The sequence below is a fragment of the Bacillus rossius genome, chromosome 2, assembly GCF_032445375.1.
Source record: "Bacillus rossius redtenbacheri isolate Brsri chromosome 2, Brsri_v3, whole genome shotgun sequence".
Taxonomy (NCBI): domain Eukaryota; kingdom Metazoa; phylum Arthropoda; class Insecta; order Phasmatodea; family Bacillidae; genus Bacillus; species Bacillus rossius.
In genome coordinates, this window is record NC_086331.1 from 133,666,767 (window position 1) to 133,690,009 (window position 23,243).

A 23,243-nucleotide genomic window follows, 5' to 3' on the forward strand; every position below is an offset into this window, starting at 1 on the left:
TACAATGTCAACTAATGTATGCAATTTTTTTTTTCCAGAATGCATGTGATCTACCACCAAGTAAACTTGGAAGTGAATACCTAGAATACAACCTTAAGTTTTACAGAGACTGTACTGAATGACATTGTAATAGGTTCCTTTCAGTGCAAAGTTTTATTTAGAAAACAGTTGTGCATTTTGCATGAAAACAAGAAGTTTATCTGTGACTCTCAAGCATTGAGATACTGTTATGTTATGGATTACTCAGTTTTTAATGAATTTTAACCAACAACTGCATCAGAAGAGGAGTCTTATGCAGTTCATATTTAATTTAAATGATTTTATTAGTTCTCGTTACCACCTAACATATATAAAACTGTATGCATACTGAAGTTACTGACTGGAACATTTGCCTCTGATAATGAAATTCATAAATTAGACTTAATGTGTACATACTATATGCATAAATAAATGAAAATTAGATTCTATTTGGCCTGATTTTGCATATACTTAACTGCTAAAAACCAATCAGTCATATATTCAAGAAGTGTGAAAACTTATGTATGTGTGTATTAAATGTGATTTTGTTTTATGTATACAGAGTTTATTGTGTTGATAAAATTAATAAACCATGTTTTATACTTCTAGATATGGGAATGTCTTAACATCTGTAATACTTATACTAATAATAATAAAATGATATTATCAGTACAATATAAGTGCGAACATACAGTAATTTTAGTAGAATATCAATAAGCAGATAAAAGTATATTACTATAGCAACCATGTTTAGATCGTTATTATAAAACGTTTGCACGTGTTTGCAACATGGATAGTATGAACTTCAGATTCAGTAGATCAGACAGTGCTGAATTTTAAAAGGAACTGTGATGTAGATAGTATTTAAAGAAAATGACCACATCTGAAAACATGAAAAATTATATTTAATATATTTTGCCTATATGACAATTTCCAAGTGCTATGGTTAAAGGGTAGGATTTATACTGCTTACATTTCACATGTATAGTTAAGAAATCCTTAGCCTCACAACTTTTCTGATACAAAATGCATGACATTTTTAAAATGTGCATGAAACATTATCTCTATTACATTTGTAAATCACAAACTGTCAGAGTAGTTATGTTTTATGTCTTACAGAACAGACTGCAGCTTGGGGGAGATGGAAAGCAACTTTGTGTATTGAATGTTTATTAATATTTAGTAAAACCTTTAGTAAATATTCAGTAAAATACTACAAATTTTCTTGAATGAAACTGAAAGCATCTTAAATTATTATTTCAGGGTTAAAATATTTTTCTCCAAAATTTCTTTAAGACCATTATGTTTCTCTTTTTGATAATTCAAAATTGGTAACATAGTTCCATAAGAAATAATTATCACTGCATATTAATTGTCATATATTTATTTCAAACATTTTTAATTATTTAGGTGAATGAATAGAATAATATATTTTTTAATGAATAATTACTATAGAAATTGTATAAAGTATAAATATTTTCACATAACATTAAAAAAATACTTTAATTTTAACTCAGAAAATAATAAATTCAATAATGTAAAATAACACACAAAATTATTCTAGTTTCTTGAAAAATTAATGAAAAACTACTTTCATTGTTAAATTAAATATAATGCAATAATAATCTATAATTATTTTAGGAAGACGTTTGTACGTGCCATCTTTTTATTTATATAACACAGAAGAAACGTATCTCAAAAACTTTACCAAAAATCTTTACATTTTTATTGTGTGTAAGTAGCAGTTTTGTGCTAAGCATAATCTTTAATGGTGATGATGAAAATGTTGATCCTTACCCCTTACATGAATCATATCAAGATGTTTGGAGCCCATTTTCCTAAATATGAAGGTATTTAAGTGTTCAGTGTTGCTTTCTTCATTTTTGTGATATGTATTTTAATTTAGGAAAAACAATAATTTTACTAATCAAAACCAAGCCAATTAAAATTATGTTATTACATTTTTTAAATATGTCTTACAAGATGAATTTCTAATATAATTTTAAAATTAAAATAAAATAATTATTCGACCAAAAGTTTGATGTCGAATATCATTTAAAACCATAAAAATATAATAAAACATATTCTAATTAAATGTTGCTAATGGTTTACCTGTTGGCTGGTTACCGTTTGACTGCAGGCATTTGATTTTTTTTTTAATTGTAAGGTAAAATTTTAATTAAAACAACATACACAATATGATAATCTATTCTTAGAAACAAAAATAATTTTTAACTACAATCAAACTTTATCAAACTTTTTAAACTAACACAAAATATTCCTTAATGTATATTACAGATAATCCAGAAGGAATATTTTTGGAAATAAATATTGACATTTTTAGCACTTTCATATGTCTCCTTTTAAGTAAAATATTAGAAAAGTAAAACTAGGGATGAATGCTGGGTTAAGCTTATGGGGTCGAAGTAAACAAAAAAAAAAAATACACGGAGTTTTTGTGCTGGTGGCTTTCGCGAAAGACTTCAATAAAACAATGTTGCAAAAATTGTTGCACAAACACACATTCCTTGAATGTTAATTGTAATTCTATTTTCTTGTCAGAGGAGTAACAAGACATAGGTCAAAATAAACACACATAATGAATTAGAATAAAATAATAATATGTGTCTGAGCATATAACTGCTATATGTTGAGGGTAAAAATTGAGATGATCTTCTTATACTTAAAAATGTACAGCAGAAATTTCAAAATAGCAACACAAATATGATTTACCTAGGTTAAATATAACAGAGAAATATAATTCCTCAAAATTGGTCTAATACTTACTAAATTAATTTAAAATTGTTAATTTTTTTACTAGCACAACTTGAAAATGCTCAGTGAAAGTGTTTCTCATTGCGTGATCTGCTGTAGTAGTAACTGTGACCTCTATCTTTTTTTTCCTATAATATCTTAGTTACGAAACACTTGTTCAAACTATGTAACATCATAAATTAAACCACAGTACAAGAAAGCATAAATTAAAACATATATGTTGTTTGTAATAGTATTTTGATCCAAATTTTATTTAAAGTATGTTTTCTTATTTATTCAGTCTGTACCTTCCCGACATACGTATTTCTGTTAGTAATAATTGGCATTACCAAATGGTTAATAATTCAAGATCTACAGTAAAATGTTTTATTTTTAATTTCATATTCTGCACAATAAACTTATGTTAGTAGATTTTCTTGTTGGGAAATGTGGCAATAACATAAGAGTATAACTTTTTTTAAAATTAGAAACTTTGCAAATTCATCCACTTACAAGATATCACGAATAGAGCTCATTAAAATAAATGTTACAAAATTATTTTTAATTTAACTCCAATAAAAACAGCCGGAGTTTGTCACCCTCCAAAATCTTATAACTCTCACAAGGTCCGGTAAGGTGTAAAAAAACTCTTCATACAAATATTAATCTCAATAGAAGCAGATTTCTGATCTATTGAAATCTTTTCAAGTTGTGCAAATCTCAAATGTAATAAGAAGAACCATTTTCTGGCTTCATTAAAGAAAATTATCCGTGAAACTTCAACAATTTCGTCCTTGATTTCTGCAGCTTTAAGAAATGCGAAAAATTCTATATTTAAAATATAAAGAGGAAGTTTTTATGAAATAATTGAACGGGTTTATGTGAAACCACTGTATAATTCTCTCTGTGAATTCTCCATTAATTTATGCTGATTTCTATCAGTTTAGCTATTGTGTATTTTTTTTAATTTTCACTTTACTGAAACATGAAAAAATGTCCACCAGTGTCGCTCATACAAAAATCATTTAAACCAACATAAACTGTAAATGTATAAGCCACATAAAGTATTGAAAATGTGATTGATATAATTTAATTTTTCATCAATTTTTAGTTCATTTTCTACTTAAAAAGTATTTTTAATCTCAATTATATTTAATTTATGCTCATATAACACTTGTTTAGTGAGGGGTTTGTTAAATATCACATTATCATTACTAGTTCATTCAAGAATACTTGTTCCCTTTACATATTAAAATTTACTTGAATGATGTTAATTTATTTATTTTGAAGTAATATTAATTTCAACATACAAAAAAAATCATATTTACTTTTGAACGCAGATAAAAATTCATGGGTCTACAAGCGTACACAACGTGACTAATTGTATGAGTTTATGTCAGTACCACCTGTCTAATGAAGTATTTCAAACTGTATTTTGTAATCATTTTGGCAGTTCCATTAGCACTTTTAAATAATTTAACCTTGTTTTGTATTTTTGGTAGCTCACCAATAACATATTCCCCTCCAAATCTTACTTAAATATAAATTTCACCTTTAGCCATGCTTGCCACATGCTAACCTAATTTATTTTTACACAGTTTACTACGACACTGACTCTAGTGAAATCTTTCGCAACCACGAACACTCGCGGTTGAGGGAACAGTGAATTATCTAAGCGAGATAGCCTGCCAGTGCATTTTAAAACTTTACATACTTGTTTTAAAATTTAATAACACCACCAAATTGATCGAGGTAAGAATTTTTTAATGTTTCAAATACACTTGAGAGGAATTATAGTTTGGGTTATCGAGAGAATTTGAGTTTAAATTCTAACTGAAAGTAGCAAACAAGATTCCTTCAAAAGTGGTATAAATTCAAGATTGCAGCCAGTTTCCCGGCTGCCAAGTCTGTATCTTATTTTAAAAATATTATATACAACTATTTTGAATTCATTATCATACTCATGGTTATCTTTAATTATTATTTCTTGCATTGTATTAAATACTTAGAAACACTTTGGTGCTACGGCACCACCATTCAAGTTATCAGACTGTCACAAGTATAGAAAAAAAAAATAAGGGAGATATTCTTAACTTGATTATCTGTGAAGTTATTGCTTACCTGTCCATGAAAGCCTGCCTAATTATAACACTGAAACTATAATTTTGTCTTTTAACTTATACATACATTAAAAGATTATATCTGTGCAAGTACAAATTGCTATGTTTCTGAAAAAGTAATACAGTGATATTTTAAAGATACCAACTTTACTACTGTTGTTAAAGCTAGTTAAGCTAGTATTTGTAACAATTGTAAAATACTTGTAGTCACATTCATATTCTCATATTCAACAAAAATAATTATTATAAATATACATTAGGTAAGTTACTTTTGTTAGTTTAATATTACTTTTAATGTGAAAGATTACAAATTTGTATTACAATATGTAGTGACTTTTAGATGTTTCATGTTTATCCTTAAAATTTATAATACAATGACTCATTTTAGTTCATACAGCGATATATAAGGTATGATGTTGATTCCATTGTTATATTTCATCTAACAGCATGCAATATTGCTCTTGTTTGAATTCAAGACATCACAATTAAATTCAATAAGATTAAATATTGTTTTTTATGAAATATACATATTAATAACTGTTGAAAGGTATTCAGAATGTAGTAAGGTACGTACGTATGTAGAAATCATTATTTTTCTTTAAGTGACTTGCCACCGAAAAAAATTCTACAAAATTGTATTCAAATAGATGAGGTATTGTCTTGTAAATGGAAAAAAGAACACACATTTTACTAAATATTTTATTTTCAACAATTGACTACAAGAAATGGCAAAATAAATACAAAACCAAAGTGTAAACTATAATCTGTAATAATCATTAAGTTTGTTGAATCATGTAATACGTAAGTTTTATATCTTCCTTAGTGTTGCATCTGTACAAAGCTTGGCTTGCACAAAACTTTCACGCATGTAATAGTGTCGTAGTATTAAGTTTGTTGCATTACATGTCCTACAAAAATTGTATTTCTGAAACTGGAAATATAAGGAACTAACAACAAATAATTTATCACGAAAGCTTTTAAGTTTATTTGAGAAATATTTTGTACCTAGGGGTATATGATATTATGTGTCACTGTCTCAGTAATATGACTGTCATGTAACAGGTAATGATATTGAACTAAATGCAATTATTTAACATGTTGCTAGCAGATTAGTTGTTAATGTAAAAAGGAAAGTAAGAAAATGGAAAATGTAAAATGTATACTAGTTCTCATTCATATTAGGGAGGAATAGTCTTTCTCTGTATACACAAAAAGTGAAATAAATTTTGTCAGAATTTTATTTGGGGTATTATTTTTCTTGATTAAGTACCTTATCGGCTTATTAGAGATATCATTTTTAGATTATAAGTCAATTACGCATCAAACGTACTTCATACTATAACACAACTAGCCCAGAAAATTTAAGTTTTGAAAATATACATTTATATTTTCAACAGGAACAATATATCTATAGTGTGTAACTATAAACAAGAAGTTTAGCTTAGCATTTAAATAAATTATCTACTTAATGCACTTATAAAAAACCTAAAAGCCCTATAGTGTTTATGACAGATTTTTGTGTTTTGTGTGGATGAATATTCTAAGTGACATTTAAAAAAGAATTTCACATTTAATTACAGCATAATCAATTATTATATGTAATATAATTATTGACATACTTCTAGATTTGTGCGCCATTCTGCCGAAGTTTGTTTTTGTAACAAGGTAAGTCTGGGATGGCCATGTCTGCATGATTACATGGTAAGAGTGTGAAGCCATTTTTTTTTCCTTTGGCTAATTGTTGCGTCATATTGGTTATAGCCCAAAACATTAGCTGAAGTGCAGTTTTTGCGGCGTGGAAACAGTTTTAAATTACTTTGTTTATGAAAGTAACTGTTTTTAACGGTGGAGATTCTAACTTATACTTATCAACCTTCATCACACGTGGTCAAGCACCATTTCCGCAATGCTTTGGGCGGAATAATATGGCAATGACGAAGTTAAATAATCTCTTCAACTATGTAACAGCATGCTATCTCCTTATAATTCCCAACTCCACGAGATAAGTGGTATCCATTTGTACTTGTTTGTATTTAGTATGAATTATTTAAAGAATAATTATTTATAGGAATATTTTGGTGACCTACCACTAATAAATAGGAATTTAGTTTTGACACAGGTTTTATTTGAAGAAAGATAAAATTTTGGATGTGCCAAAAATTATAAATAATTTTGTGGTTATGAAATTAATTATTGCATAATAAACTACTTATTCTAACAGTGGGACATGGTTTTTACAGCATATATTATTATATTATCTGAGTCAATTGCAGTCAGTCATACATTCTAATTTATTTGGTGGTTAAGAATTGAGGTGCATCTGAAAAAAATTAAATAGAAACTTTTTCTTTATTTATGTCATGTTTTCTAATAATTTTGTAAAAAAAACTAAATTATGTTAAATAATTTTTTGGTAGTTTTTCATTTTAATGGTTAAGATACATCAAAAATAGGTTAATGTAGCTACATTAAAGTACCATAAAATAGTGTGAATAATCAGTTAGGTTAACAACCTAAATTTAAAATATGTAATTCGTAACCATCCATTCAAATGGTTTTACGATATAAATTTAGCTAATCTCACATCGGTAACACCTGCTAAGGGGGGCTTCATAATAAATAAAATTCCTAAAATATGAAAAGGGTGATTCACGTTTTACTTAAAGGTAAATTTTCTGTGAAAAGTTGGCACACCTGTAATTGTCAGAGCCTGTGTCTGGTGCATTAGCCTGCTCCGTGAGACACAAGGCGTCTCTGCCTTCCTAACGAGATGCGGATATCAGAAAATCTAAAAAAGACTTAGTATCATTGCTCTCCAGACGTGGAATAAATCTTAACGCTTGCAAAAAATAACTTTGTATTGAAATGAGAATTGTTGGATGGGAGATTCCCCCCTTCCCCCCCACTCAAAGAGCACACGGCAAGATGCGGGGCAAAGCTCCAAAAATAAGAAAAGAGGTTGAAAAATACTAACTCTATGGCATTTACTAATCAATTAAAACAAGTCAATTATGGGAGCTTCGTGAGACTAGGTCTGACCCCGCAGTCGCATAGGACTGCAGCTCGGGTTACACCGCGGGACGTAAGTCACGTCAACAATATCACTAATTTAAATCTGAGACGCTGCCAGCCTGTATCTGGGTGGCTGAAATGTAACATCTAAATTGCGCAAGAATATATGCCATCCATCTTGCTGGTTGAAGTCATAAAGCAACGTCTTTAAGACACAGCACTGACGGCAGAGCGCGTCACAGGGTGCTTACTTACCACCTCAAAACATGCTTTTATAAAATTCCAAATAAACAAAATCTCAAGATAAAATTTGTAATTATTATAGAATGTTTCACAAACTGAAATACTTCCTCTTTTAATATAACTTTTAATGTGGTATAAAACAAAAATACAATCTTACAAATAAATATCAAATAAATACAACTATGTCTTAAATTTCACAGCACAAGCAAAGTACCAAAAGAAAACCCAAATCTACAGTCTTTTTTTACTTCAGTTTGACTATTTTTAGTTATAACAATAAACATGCATCTGCAAAGTTATTGAGATAACTATGTCCACCTAACAGCCAGTGCCATACATGGTGATTTCTCATACCTGAAGAAGTTTCAGAGTTTTGATACCAAACAATTAAAGTAAATACTTTATTCTAAGATTGAAATAAATGTTCAACATCTCGTAGAGATCTAAAATACATACTGTAGCATAAAGTGAGATATTTTATAAAGTGACGCACTTTGTTATTAGATTCACTATATATAAAATAAATGATCATATTTTAATACTTTCACTAATATATATATATAAGCAAAAATCAAATATTCTCATCAACATCATTTTTATCATTGAAACAATGTGCACTGGTGGGTGAGAGAGTGGAGTTACAAGTGTGCATCAAGTGGGGGACACAACAAATCCAAAAGGTTTTCAGTCGTGATCATGTTTCCTTGTCCATCTCCCTTCTGCATCACATATTGAATAACATCATTAATTTGTTCTGCTGGAACTTTTGGGCCAATCCCAGGCACATCTCGCTTCATGCTGTTGCCGGCAGCTGCAGTATCATTCTCACAGAATTCTTTCTGCAACATGTAATTAGTACCAACCATCTTGAGTGATACTTCATATATGTTTTACTCAAAAATTATATCTTACCAAAAAAAAAGATGAAAACTGAAACTAAAATTGTTTCCCAAGCCATATGTAGATGCTAAATATTATAAGCTACAAATAAAATATTGTATGGAGAAAAAAAATGTTAAATGCAAGAGCTTCAAAAAAAGGCACAAAAACTTTGCTACTGAGTGAAAAAAAATTTTTTTTGTATTGGCTTGGTTCCCATCCACAAAATTTCCATAGCAAATGTTTAAGAGAATATGTAGGCGAAAGAAAATTGCTTGAGTTTTTTTTTACAATATTCAACCACCTATACCTTTCCAGTGAAGAAGTAAAATCCACAGCAAACTGCCAAATAACCTACAGAAAGTTCAGTCAACTGGGTCAGTTGCTTTGCTGTGCCAAGAAAATACAAGACACAGAACACTGAATAAGTGGCCACACTTATTTCCCATGACACACCATTTTCTAAAACCAATGCTTTGACAATATTATTTTAACTTGAATAATATCAATGATATCATCTCTGCACTCGTTCCATGAAATAATCTAAAGGCATTGATGATAAAAATATTTTGGGATGTCTTTCTTCACTGCGAGAACACTACGTGTACTGTGCATACAGCTAAATTGGGAGCGCTCTCGATTGGAATATGAATGAAGTGAATATTTCATCACAATCGACAGCATTAAAGACAGATAGAGGTTGAAACTGCCAGATGAAGCAGTGACGGAAGGCATTGATGGGAGAAGTGAGAGTAACTCACTGTAACATATTGTTACGAACGTGAGCAGGGCCTGGCTGGCGGCCCCGCATGGCCGCCACAACGTGAGACATGCCGCGCGCGCCTGGTGGATTACAAGGGTCGTCGCTTCCCCCCTCCCCCCTCAACCTGACACCTTGCAGCTGGGGAGTTCCGTGGGCCGTCGCGCAAGTCTCCGACGCCTGTCTCGATATTTCTGGCATCAGGTCGGCGCAGGATGACGCGACTGGCCCCAGCCGCGCTCGCGACTCCTGAAGTGGCGCCTGGGCCTATATAAGCCCAGGACGGCGGCCGGTGAGAGAGTTTTCCCGCGGCGATAGTGCCACAGGTGCGGCAGAGTTCCGGGGCGAGAGACTGGGCGAGAGAGTCTGTGCAATAGTGTCGCAGGTGCGGCGGAGTTCCTTGGCAGTAGAGTTTAGTTCTGGGGCGATAGTCCGGGCGATAGTGCCGCGGGTGAGGCAGAGTTCCAAGGGTGAGGAGTTCCTCGGCGAGCGAGTTTCTCGGCGATAGTTGGGTGGCGAGAGTGCCGTGGGTGCGGCAAGAGTCCAGAGAGAAGTTCCAAGCGAAACGTCGAGCGGATCCTCGGCGAAGGGAAGTGCGACGACGGAGTCCCGCGACGTAGGCCCACGAGGGGTGCTGCGGCGAGAGTTGCGCCAGAGGTGCAGCCCAGCGAGGTGTGCGGTGTGTAAAAACCGAGTGACTGGGGAATAAACATTTTTAAATGTAATTTATTATTAGGCATTTTTTGAAGATTATTTGTTAGTGATGTAAATATTGTCAATCAATAAAACTGTGTAGTAAAATCTTTAACTGTGCTATCCATTCACGAACCCAGTAGTTTTCCCACTGTGATTATTATTTTGTTTTAATAATCCGTAACAATATATGTTTTCCAATTGCAAAAAATCCAAGTTAAATGCCAGTTGGGTATAATATATAGATTGCCTTGGTGGGAGGAAAGTGATCTGACCACTCAAACACTGTAGGTGCCTGCAAGCCTACATACCGGCCAAAATAAACCTCCAATAATCAACACTATGCAACTAAACAACACTTGAAAACCAAAACAACAAAATGTTTTAAGTGTTTTGCCTTTGAATAAAATTTACAAATATTAAAAAAATTATAATGAGGGCACTCAAAAAACCTTCAACAGCCATGTACTTACTTTTTGTGGAAAACCAGTCCCAGCACCTAGACTTGCCAGAAACGAATAGAGATCACAAAACAGTTGAGTTGGAATTCTGGCGACTTCAGTGTCACTACTGCTTCCTAACAGTCTGATCAGCAGCACCATTGTTTCAGTCAATGACTATAAAACAAATAATTACACAACATTTTTAAAACTAACTTATGCTACTAATCTGAAATCTCAAACAAAGTTATATGTAGGATGACTAAATGTTAAAACATAGTTTAAGTAACAGTTACAGTAAAACTTCCTTTTTATACCACCAGATTAAATATTCTCTTTTTTGCATTGTGTTAATGAAGACTCAGCACAGCTTTTCCTCTTTTCAACATTTTTTTAATTTCACATTCTCTTTTCATATAAATTAAGAAGTGTTTAAAAAATAATTTTTCACTGTACTATTTAAAAAAAAAGTTACTTTTCAGATTCATAGCAATTGTTGAAACCATGTTAGCTACCAACAAGGTAGGTGGTAAGTATCAATAAACTGTCTTGGCTGCTGAACTTCCGACTTGCATCACACTGGTGTTCTCAGCTAACTTCCCTCGTGCAACACAAGTCTTGGCACAACTCAGTACCATCCACTTAATTGCATTGTCCTGTCCTGAAACTCTCAGTTTTATGCAAGAGTGGGAGGACCATTGAACTCCTTCACTAGTCAGCTCCTTCTACAAATGAAGGGTACAGGAAAAGAACAGGGAATGTCACAATTGTTGTGTTTTACTCTTTTAAACATGGCAATTTCATTTTCAATCAATAGTTTCTACAAAATATTAACAGATGTCACTAAAAATGTGTTTTAGTCCATGCCCGAGGGGAATGAAACTGGGAATGTCCATAACATATTGATAAAGAAGAAGGATTGTCCTAACATTGAGAGCTGTAATTTTGAGATTAGGATTCCCGTGTGTTATTGACGTTGACTTTGAGTGAAAAACATTTATTTTAAAGAGCTTTCCGACTCTGATAAGGATGAAAACGATAGTTAATAAATCAATAAAGAAAAGAAAGAAGACCAGAAGAACTGAAGATGTCATGAAAATATTGAACCTTATAACTCATGAACAAGGAGCACTGTGTAACTGCTCAAGATTCAGGTGTTTCGATAATTTGAGTGAAGATAATCGGCGAAATATTGTTCAATGCTTCAATTAATTGGCTAGTGTCTCACATTTAAGAAATTCTATGAACGAATCAGTAGAGCATCCAGAGGAAAGTTATGAGAATGCTATCCATCATAATAAAGGTAAGGATAATAACTGTCAAAATGAACAAAGAAACAAGTAAGTTCCACATTTATGATTGCTGATTGATAATATAGGCTTGCTTGACATGAATGAAAAGTTAGGGAAGATACCGGAGAGTAGAACAATGATGAGTTTGTCACTACTAGTGGTCGAAATGTAACATTACCAGGAAAGTACAAAGATTTTTATATGTAAGTTAAAGTTTAAACATGCAGCCTTTTGGGTTTTAATTGGTTGTGAATTGAGAAAAGTTTTTAATGTTTTGTTTGATGTGTCTATTTATTATGTTTATTTCTTTGTTTTTATTATAAAGGGGAAAGATGTAAAATGTCGTATGGCCAGGCTCTGAGGCCAAAGTGCCTATTGGGTCGTTGAACATCCAGAAAGGTCAGAGGTTGTAGTATGTCATCAGATGTATGTTTAATATGATGAAACTAAAGATCTGAATAATGGTATAATGAAATATGGTGTCTCATTATAGCTGAAACATGAAACAGATGCAGCACCTCATTCAGATAATGAAGCCACTCACTGAAACCTAATGTAAAAAAAATTAATTCGTAGCTCTTTAGTAATAAACAAACTTTAAACAGAGTCAATTTTCTGACATAAGAAACTATATTTTTAATTACTGCACATTAACAATACAACCACATGAATGTCAACAAAAATAACAAATAAAATTTCATATTTAATGTATGCAATTAATGCAAAAGTGTTTGCCTATCATTTTGCATTAAGAGTTCATGAATTGAGCATATCATAAAAGAGTAAAAATAGCTTTTATTAAAGAACACATTTCATATTTACTTCTGAATCATTTATTTTTTACTTTAAAAGCTAAGAATACAAAAATCATCAATAAATTTTAAAATGCTGAAAACATTTATAATTATTATTTTTGGAATTAACTTTTCTGTCACTGTTGGATTTCTGTAGTGAACACCTGATCAAATCGGAGCCCCTACACTCACCTACAATGGCATGTAAAATGTGGAATGATCTTCCTGGAGAGCTATCTCGTTCAAGAAACATCTGAGGCCTTCCTACTGCAAAACTGGTTTAACTAAAGGCTATGTTAAATTTATGCACTGTACTGCTTTTTCACATAGGATTATCTTTCTCTGTTTTTATTGTATTGCATAAGTATGAAGTTTACCTAGCATTTAATTATGTATTCATAGCATTTTTGTTTTGTTTTATCACCTAACAATTGTAAAACAGCAAAGAATAAATAAATAAAATAAATAAAATTTGACTTCTAGATAGGTACTGTAATTGAAAATAATCTGTTTGGGCTTCTTGTTGTCAAGCCAAAAAAGAAAAACATATCTTGATACAAATTTCTAATACAAAGATCTAATGGTGGTCATTTTTTTTTTCTTCATATAAAATGAGATACAGTGGAAATATAACTACGTAACTCCAATGTACAAAGAAAAGTTCAAATACTTATGTACATGCAAAAAATAACGTGAAAATGTTTCTATGAAAACATCATCATTATATTTCAAATTATAACAGTCATAATCAGTTTGATAGAAAAACTTGTAAAATTACTCAAATTCTCGTTGAAAATTATACTTCTGCGGTAAATCAATCTTCTGTGGTTTTAAATATTGCAACAAATAATATTAACAATAAAAAAAATTAAAACAGTAACTTTCAATCCGAAACACATTACATAAACTAACAGAAAAGTAAAATATGACTTCAAAGATTATACTTTTCCAAATGCAAGCACAAATTATTATTTTCAACCTTTTTTTTTTATCACATTAGTGTTGTTCATAATCGCTCACCTTTCCAACATAACCAGCTGCTACGGCAATAAACTTTGGCCAGTCCACCAAATCAGTGTGATTCCAATCCAAAATTTCCAGAAGCTTATCTTCTTTCAGGCATAAATTTTTCCACTGCTCAGTCACAGCATCTTTTGTAATGGTCATTGTATCACTGAAGCCAAACTAACAGTAGAAAAATAGTATTTCAAAATTATACATAATGCCATCATAATACTGATTTTTAATAGGTATAGACCTCTACTTTTACCCTAGAAGCAAATTTGAGGGTGGTTTACACATAAAACTTAACATACTATTGGAATAAAATTCACCACACATACATTTTCATGCCTCACATGGGATTTAAACCTAAAACCTTTGGTATGAAAGGTTGGAGATGGGTGGCACCTATATCTATGAAAACACCAGACACACTAAAAGGTTTAAGATAGGGTTTCACATTGCACTATTATGCAAAGAGGCTTAAGGCCATAGAACCCCCATGATTACTGTGGGCTCGGAGAAGTGAAACTAATTTAATATACCACCAATCATTACACAGTGTCTGTTGCTTCCAACTACACTCCATTCGTTCACTACTGTACATAGCTTTTATCCTTCATTATAGTGCTATTTCAATACTTCAATTGCTACAAGATAATGAAATATGCAAAAAGTTTACATTTATTCCAAAAAATATTAGTAATAATATTTTTAAAAATAAAGAAGCATATGCTTCTTGCGTCGCCGTACAGCTGAGCGATTCCTTCCCCTCCCTTCCTCGTTTCCCCCTCCCTGGCTACCTCTTTCGATGGTTAGATTTCCCCTCCGCATCCCCACACCTTCCCCTGTAGTGTGTTAGTCCGCCGCAGCTCCAGCACCCTCTACTTGTGCTTATAAGGGCCTGCAAGCTCTCGTCTCGGGTCGTTCGGTTGCGGTCGGGGAAGCAGCTTGTACTGGTCAGTATCAGCGATGACTGTAACTTGCATTCGGTAACGTCACTCTTGCTGCACGATGTGGCCGTGCACTTTTTTCACATACCTTTGTCTCGCCCGTGTAAGTTAACTTTATTCAGCCACGTTGTTTGTTGAGCCATTTGGGCTAGTATGGGCCTTTCTCTTTGTGTCTCGCTGTACTGCCAGTCTTCGTATGTGGTTTGCATTGCCACTGGTGAACGTAATGTTTATTTCTTGTATTAATAAATTTATTGATTGCTGTACCTTTTGTGTACGCCGCCCCGATATTGGCCGCCTTGTTTTGTCGTGGAGCTGTTATCAGTTCCTTAATTAACTCATTTGTTTGCAGTTTAACATCTTTCGCATTATTTGTTGCGCGAGCCAATATCGTGTTCGGGCTTGTGTAACCTCTCCCCTGGCCACACCGAACCTCCGTGTTAGGGCTTACCTGTTTGATTTTGTCTAAATTGTATCAGTGTTTCTTGGAATCATTTTTATGGCCTGCGTAGCCCGCCCTTTTGATATTGTCGTATTTTAATAGTTTTGTATTTTAATGTAACATTTTTTCTGTACAGCGTACATATCATAACGGTTCACGTTATTTTGTTAAGAATTGATACTCATACATTTATTAATAAATTCATAAACAGGGTAACGAATGTGGTTGGTCCTGTTTTCTAAGCAACATACCTACCTCTCTGAATAACTACATTTTTTCACCCTAATAGCTTGCAGTCTGGTCGAACCCGTGAGTCCACCGGGCTGCAATAAAATTAAAATAAAAACAATACAATTTAAGATCACTAGAAGGTATTTACAGTATAATTAAACTAAAAAATAAAATTGGTATAAAATGTTTTTTAAGGTGCGTGTACTTATGCACAAGCATTAGAAGTTATACTTACTTGGTGTAATAAAAAAACTAACTTTAATTTTGCATGGACATAATTAATAGAAATAAAATAATATATGATACTAGTTGCAGTACCTGGCGTTGCCTGGGCTGAACAAAGGGTGATATGTTGTCCATGAGTTAAATCAAAATGGATAGCACTATATGACAGTGTGGTGGACATAGAGAAATGACACACAACTGCTGTTTGTATGTCTATGACCTATGATTTTCTGTTTACCCATGGTAGTCTGTTGAACGATTTAGAAGTTGATGCTGGGGGGGACTCCTTGCCACCGGGCGGAAGCCCAATCACAAGTGTATCAATCAATCAATTAATCAATCAATCAATCAATCCTGGAGGAGCATTATAAGGTAGTGCCTGTTCCTCTGCTTCTACCTTAACCCTACATGGACTTTGCATTACTGGCAGCTTTCTGACAACCACACCTCTGTTTCCCTCCCCAGCACTTTCCCATTGAGTCCGGAGCAGCTCTGTTTCCCTTGGTCGCCAGAGCCCCGTCGCCTGAACAGGCGTAACTAGGATGCCATTGTTCTCCAGCTTTGAATGTTAAGACGTTCTGATGAAGACAAACTCTGAAGGGCTACAATACACTTCTAAGGTGGGACTGAGAGGTATAAAGTCCGGGAGGCCTCGCAGAGCAATGAAGTGAAGAGGGCGAGCGATAGCGGGCGACGAGCGACAGTGTCGGTGCGCATATCGACGACTTGACACGGTTTAACGACACAGTGGATGAGTGAGTAGCGCGAAGCAGTGCGTTGGGACTGAGCTGAGGTGCATGGTAACAGCTCGGCTCGACAGTGGACTTACGAAAGTGTGATTAATTTGTGGACAAACATTTTAATTGTTGTATTTAAATTAATTTTGTGAATATTAGCTAATAAACAAACTTTAATTAATTATTTGGGCTATTCTCTTGTACCTGAGTTTCCCCACTTGTAACAATACTTACCTACAAGCTTAAATTGCATGGTAAAAATATACGAATAAATTTTTTCTGAGTTCAAACGTAATAGTATAATATAAGTACATGTACTTTGTTTCATATACCCTACCAACATTCACAATAGGTAGCAATTATCTATCCTAAAAAGTTTGATTACATTACAATTGTTATATTAAAAAAATCTTCAACTTTATAAGCAATGGTAAATTAGTAAATTAAAAAGTTTATGACAGAATGTCACTTAATATAAGGCATAGCTTCTGAAATAAGAAATAAAATGCTTGCCTTGTGAAAATACAATTTCTATATTGCTTCTATATCATTTCAACATGCAGAGTTCATTTAAAATTGCTATATCTACAGAGAAATAGCCCTTTTTTTATCTCCTAACAAATTTAATTTGCAGGAAATATGGCCTTTTCAAACAGACTGACTCAAATCAGAGACAGAATCACAGCCTCATGCACATCTGTATAAAAATACATGCATCCCTAACAGCGATCAAACTATTTTCAGTGGCATATGCAGTGGGGCATGAAAATCGACCCCCCCCCCCCCCCTTCCTTCTAAATCATAAAAAATCTTATAAAAATCTATTATTACCACCAACAAAAGAAAAGAATTTTAAAGCAAACAGTGGGCAGAGTGGTTCTTCCACCCTCCTAAAATGAAATTCTGCATAAGCTCCTGAGATTTTAATTACCAAGCAGGTATTTAACCCTTTCCTGCCTGGCGGTACTTGTGAGTCCCACAATGTTTGAAGCCCCATAGAAATAGTGTGTGCATGTTTGAAACCACATGCTGACTGTCGGGACCTCTGGGTCCCTGTATAGCTCCGCTCTGCCAGTTGTCGAAGAAGTTCGATTGACAGCCAAGAGGTTGCAGCACTAAAACGGCAGCACTGCACCAGTCTGGAGCGCCCTTTTTTTTTGTTTGTTGAGCTGGACATATGATAAATGCCTGTCAGGACTTAAAAGTCCCATCATTAAAAAAAATATTAAATATAAATAAAAAAATTTGGAAAAAATTATGGCCTCCTTTTATGCCTACTTAAATATAAAAATGAAATAAAAATTACAAAATTCAATTTTTTTACATTTCTAGACAGGAAAGGGTTAATGTTTATTGGCAAACTAAAATTTGACTAAACGAACCTTCTTGAGTAGCATCTTCAAATATTCTGGAGTAAGGCCAGCAGATGTAACAACTGGAGGAAATTCCAATCTTTCTTTCACTGGTGGAATTTCACCAGAAGCCTTTGCTCTAAAATAAGCTGCAGACCACTCCAAAATATCATAGGGCTGAGTTCGAATAGCATCTTTGGAGTATTCCTTTAAAATGTCCGGAAAATTTTGAGGAATTTTTAACTGCGAAGAGCACATCATGCTGGCTGAAAAAAAAGTTATGGAGATTATATTAAAAAAAAATAAAAGTGAATGTTTAAAAATATCTTACCAGAAATAAATATTTATGAATATAAACAAGCTATATTTATATTTAAAACAGACAAGTTTGTAAGTTTAACACTTATGTGAAACTATATTTTAATACTAAAAACTAAATTTGATCATTATAATGAAATTTTTAACTTTAAATATTTCTGAAGAAAATAAAAACAGCTGCTATATAGTTGCTAGCAATAACATAGTGAATAGTTATTGCACAAATAAATTTTTTATTTTTTTTAGTTTCATAGTGCAAAAGCAGGTAAGATTTATTTTACCGGAAAACAAAAATCTTTTGTTAATTAAATTACGATTCCATTTTTTTACATTTATTAATTTCAAAATGGTGTATGTACGATGGTGAATGCTGAAATACAACAGGGTACATAATACTCACCCAGGAAAGGAAAAAAAATGGCAGCACCTGCAGGTATTGTAATGTAAGCTATATGATAAGTTCTCAGAAACCAGTAAGAATTTTGAAATACTGTTTTCAGGGTAAGTAGAAGAATGTCTGTAGTACTGGGCAAAATCAATTTTAGAATTTTATTATTTTATTTACAGAAAAGCAGTGACGTAAGAATTTTACCTTTCACCTACATGACATGTAAAATATAGGATGATCTACCAGAACAGCTATTCACTATTAAAAAAATATCAGTCCTTCTTATTACAAAACCAGTTTAATTAAAGGCTATTTATATGTCTTAGGTACTGTACTGCTTTTTATATGTTTCGTTTTCATTGATATGAATAGGTAGTTAAACTAATATGTATTCATAGTTGGTTTTACATCAAAGTGCCAAATATTACATTTACTAAATGAATACATGACCAAAATAATTAATAAATAAATTATTAAATAAAGTGTATTAAAGGTAAAGTGTAAATAGTTAAAGAGTCACTGCTTTATCATAGACAGAAATATGATAATTCCGAAAGTGATGTTAACACTTCTCAAACCTTCCTTTATTTACTCTGAAAACAGTGTTTCATAATTACTGCTGACTTCTAAGAATTACGTTATTTTTATTTTTACGTGAATATTAACAAGTATTATAATAAAACAACATGAAATAAGTCCTAAGTGTGTGTATTGGTAACGGAGTTTAAAAATAATGTGGTTCTCAGTTGTACCTACCTTAGTGATGTTTATTTTGATACAAAAGACAAATGTTCTTACATTCAAATTATTTCAAAACCTTTCATTGGTGAATTGTTTATTGTTGTTTTACGGCAATTGTGTGTGTTATGGAAAGCCAAAGATCGCGTAGTGTAGTAGGCCAATATATGAAAGTAGCTTTTTAAAAAAGAAGCTACGTTTTTTGCGCATTCTAGTGGTATCGACTGATATTGCGGCGATTGAGCATTAATGAAAGGGTAATTTGGCTGTTTAGAATGTACGTTTTTTCCAAGTTTTCTTCAATTGTAGTTGTTTATTATTGCTGAAAAAGTTTGTGCAATATTTGGTTGTAACATTTATGCTGTTGCTAACTCCTCGAAGATTTTTTGAAAGTAAACTTCTTTAGGTGCGTTAGTGCCGAAGTATACTTCTTGTGGTGGCATTGACCTATATTTTGACGCCAACCGTAAGTGTCTCTCTGTCGCACAAGCCGTTTTGCCACATTGTAGCTCGCCCTCATTGATGAGTGGATACAACGAACCCATCGGTAGTGTGAGTGAGTGCAGTGAAGAGAACGACAATGAGGTCGATGGGTCGCAGCTATCGATTGGTGTTGATATATTCATCCGTCGCTGCAGTGTATGTACTCAGTACTCATACACAGAATATAGCCCCCAAACATTGTTATTTATGCATTTAATCACTAATTGTTGATTGTGAATCAAAGTAACTTCCTCGATTTGTTTCTTACGTAAAATAATATGGTTCACTGTGCGACTTCGCCGCAAATCTCAGCCCTAGTTGTTCCCGCACTCTGCGTACTTCGCGCGGGAAACTTGGTCATCGGTGGCCCGGGGCTGCTAAGGCCCCGCCCAGGGGATAGTCACTAGATAGGGCCTACGATGGCTTATTAAAGACTGTGGAAAAGACTTGTGCCAATGTGAGAAAGCTATTTTAAACTAATTAATTTTATAATTTTATGTTGAATAATTTAACTTTGATGAAGGAATCTGATTTTATTTTCGAAATTTACTTTAGTTTACTTGTTTAAAATCATTCATGTTAAATACATTATTTCTTTGATATTTTGAATGTAGGTTTTGGTGCCACTGTTCGTTTAAAAATTTAAAACTGTTATAGTTTGAATTTGAAACGAATGCAATTTGGTATTACTTTGAGTTATTTAAAAATTTGAGATGGAAAAAGTTAAGAAGAAAACTTTTGGAAGATGTTGGGTGCCGCACTGTGAAAATATTAAGCCTAGAAACGATGTGAAAAATTTTAGTCGAAAATTATTATTTGACAATCTACAAGTAAACATGGGGTTGTTAGGTTATGTGTTTTTGTTGGACTTCAGAATAAGTTATTAATTTGATGGATAGATGATAAACTAAGTTATTCTCCGAACGATTCTAATTAAAAAAATATTTTGGAGGGGTGGGGGCGGAATTCAAAATATTTCGATTAATCTGGAATAAAAGTAACACCCCAGATCCTATACAATATGGAGCCCTAGATCCTGCGGTATTGGGACAAACAAAATTACCTTCTTAAACAATAACAATGAATTCAATTTTGTACGTACATTTAATAAATAAAAAACAGTTCAAAAACTATTTTAAAAACATAATTTAACATTATGCATTAATAAAATACGTATTTAAATTACATTTTTGCATGGTTTATTTCACGCTGGTTGTTGATATTATTACAATACATAGTGGCGGTTATCTGAGAAAAAAATAAGGAAAGAGGTTCAACCTGGGAGTGAAATCTCTCTCTACTTCTATACTCCTTGGCCCCTCCAGTAGCCACTCGCTCGGCACAGGGGTTAGATGTGTCTGCACAGCACGGAGTCTACAACATTTTGCTATCACCGACTAATATCCGTAGTGTCAGTTTCTTAGTCCATTTGCATCGGACCCGTGGGCCGGCCTCTCCTGCTGTAGGCCACGTCCCCACATGAAGAACATGAACGTGAGAGCTTTCGCCCATGTTTACCCACAGATACCCACCTTATCAAATGGACGGCTTTTATATAAAAAGAACCAAGCGCCATTTTTTATATTTTTGAGATATACCCATAACTGAATGCATGAAACACACTAAATTCTTTAAAAAAATAGACCTAAGTGATATATAGGCTGTGCTCCTATCTGTGAGCACTTGAACCAACAACCATTTTACATAGAGGTTTTCTACTTTTATTTAAACCGAACCAAGTGACATTTGGCGGTTGGTTCTGTTTAAAGAAAATTTAATGTGTATTTTCTTTCTTGATTTAAAAAGAACCAAGTGATATTATGTTGATTGTACAGTAATAATATTGTTAAATCAAACACTGTTGGATTCAATTTGTTTTTAATTCAATGTAGATTTTGAAATACTGAGGGTACAAAATTCTATAAGTTAATATTAGATTTGTTATTGTGTTTTTTTTAACATGATCATGATGTATAGGCCTATTGTCAAAAGGATCATACAAATTATGATGAAGACTGGGATGATAGTGTTCAAGATCCAGACTACACTCCACATTTAGATTCAGGCAATCAAGGTGAATATAGAGAGACCAAAGACATAAAGGAAGAGAATGAATATAATAGTAATGTACCTGAAAAGTAAGATGGACAAACGACTCAAAATAAGAAAGGAGGTAGACCTAAAAAGGGGAGAAAACGAAAGCATGTCAGTCAAACATGTCAGTCATGGAAAAAACTAAGACAGCAACAAACCTCATTTCGTAGTTAAAGGTACTTACTGTAGTCCCAAGGAATTCAATGATTTTAATTGCAACTGCTCCAAACGATGCAAAGACAATGTTAATATTGATTTCAGGAAAAAAATGTTTGAGAAATTTTGGGATTTAGGATCTTATGATTGCCAGACTGCTTTCATTGCTGCACATATTCAAGAGGTATATGTTAAAAGAAAGAGGTCATCATCTAACAAACGACAATACACTAGAAAATACGAACTGGATAAAGTGAATGTCTGCAGAGAAATGTTTAGTAGGTACTCATACCTTTGGAGTATCAACAAAACGAGTCAACACATCACTGAACAAAATTCGCTCCGATTGTGTAACTGACTAGAGAGGAACTCAAGAAAAGGTGTACCTCGAATTTCTCCAGTTGAAATTAAAAAAATTAAGGACCACATCAACAAGTTTCCTAGGTATAAATCACACTACTGTCGGCGGGTGAGTGGTGATACAGAATACCTATCTACAGAACTTACAGATTTAAAAATGTATGAATTATACAAAGAGGAAAATGAAGGAAATGGAGCAGTAAGTTTTAGTTGCTACAGAATTATACTTCACAGATATTTTAATATCAAACGAAAAAAAGCTCAAAAAAGATACATGCAATGCATGTGACAGATTTTATGCAGCAATGCAAAACTGCAACATCATTGAAAAGGAAACAATTATGAATGAGTTAAATGTGCATCAGTCAGTAGCTGAAGAAGCAAGAGATGCAATGAATCGTGAACTTAAGACTGCAAAGGAATGTGAAAATGTGGAAACGTTAAGTTATGGCATGGAGAAAACATTGCCTCTGCCTAGAATCCCAAAAAATATAATTTATTACAAGAGGCAAATATGGGTTTATAATACTGGGATAGACTCTGGGAAAGAATCCAATAGTTAATTTTATGTTTGGGTAGAAGGCACTGCCGGAAGAGGTGCCCAAGAAGTGGGTTCCAGCTTGCGAAAGCATGTTGTTACTCATGTCGGAAAAAAATTTCACAGACATCATTTTGTGGTCTGACTCGTGTGGGGGCCAGGATAGGAATATCAAAATGGAACTAATGATGAACACATTGTTTGGTGATCTAAACCCACTG

The 23,243-nt window shown here is 33.0% G+C and overlaps 1 protein-coding gene and 1 long non-coding RNA gene across 6 annotated transcripts in view; one reads left to right on the plus strand and one right to left on the minus strand.

The window, feature by feature from the left end:
• The window catches only part of LOC134529858 (myelin regulatory factor), a 103,006-nt gene extending 96,874 nt beyond the window's left edge, over positions 1-6,132 (plus strand). For all 5 annotated transcript variants that reach the window (XM_063364373.1, XM_063364375.1, XM_063364376.1 and 2 more), the window contains exon 23: positions 39-6,132. In XM_063364373.1, the coding sequence (XP_063220443.1) occupies positions 39-122 (84 nt within the window). In that variant the 3' untranslated portion in view covers positions 123-6,132. The remainder of the gene's footprint in view (positions 1-38) is intronic.
• Positions 6,133-8,251: 2,119 nt separating this feature from the next.
• On the minus strand, positions 8,252-19,545 carry LOC134529859 (uncharacterized). Its single transcript, XR_010074720.1, has 5 exons — positions 19,410-19,545; positions 17,978-18,213; positions 14,026-14,190; positions 10,953-11,096; positions 8,252-8,986 (listed from the first exon to the last, which is right to left on the minus strand). It is a non-coding gene; the product is annotated as an uncharacterized LOC134529859 (long non-coding RNA).
• Between the last annotated feature and the right edge of the window lie 3,698 nt (positions 19,546-23,243).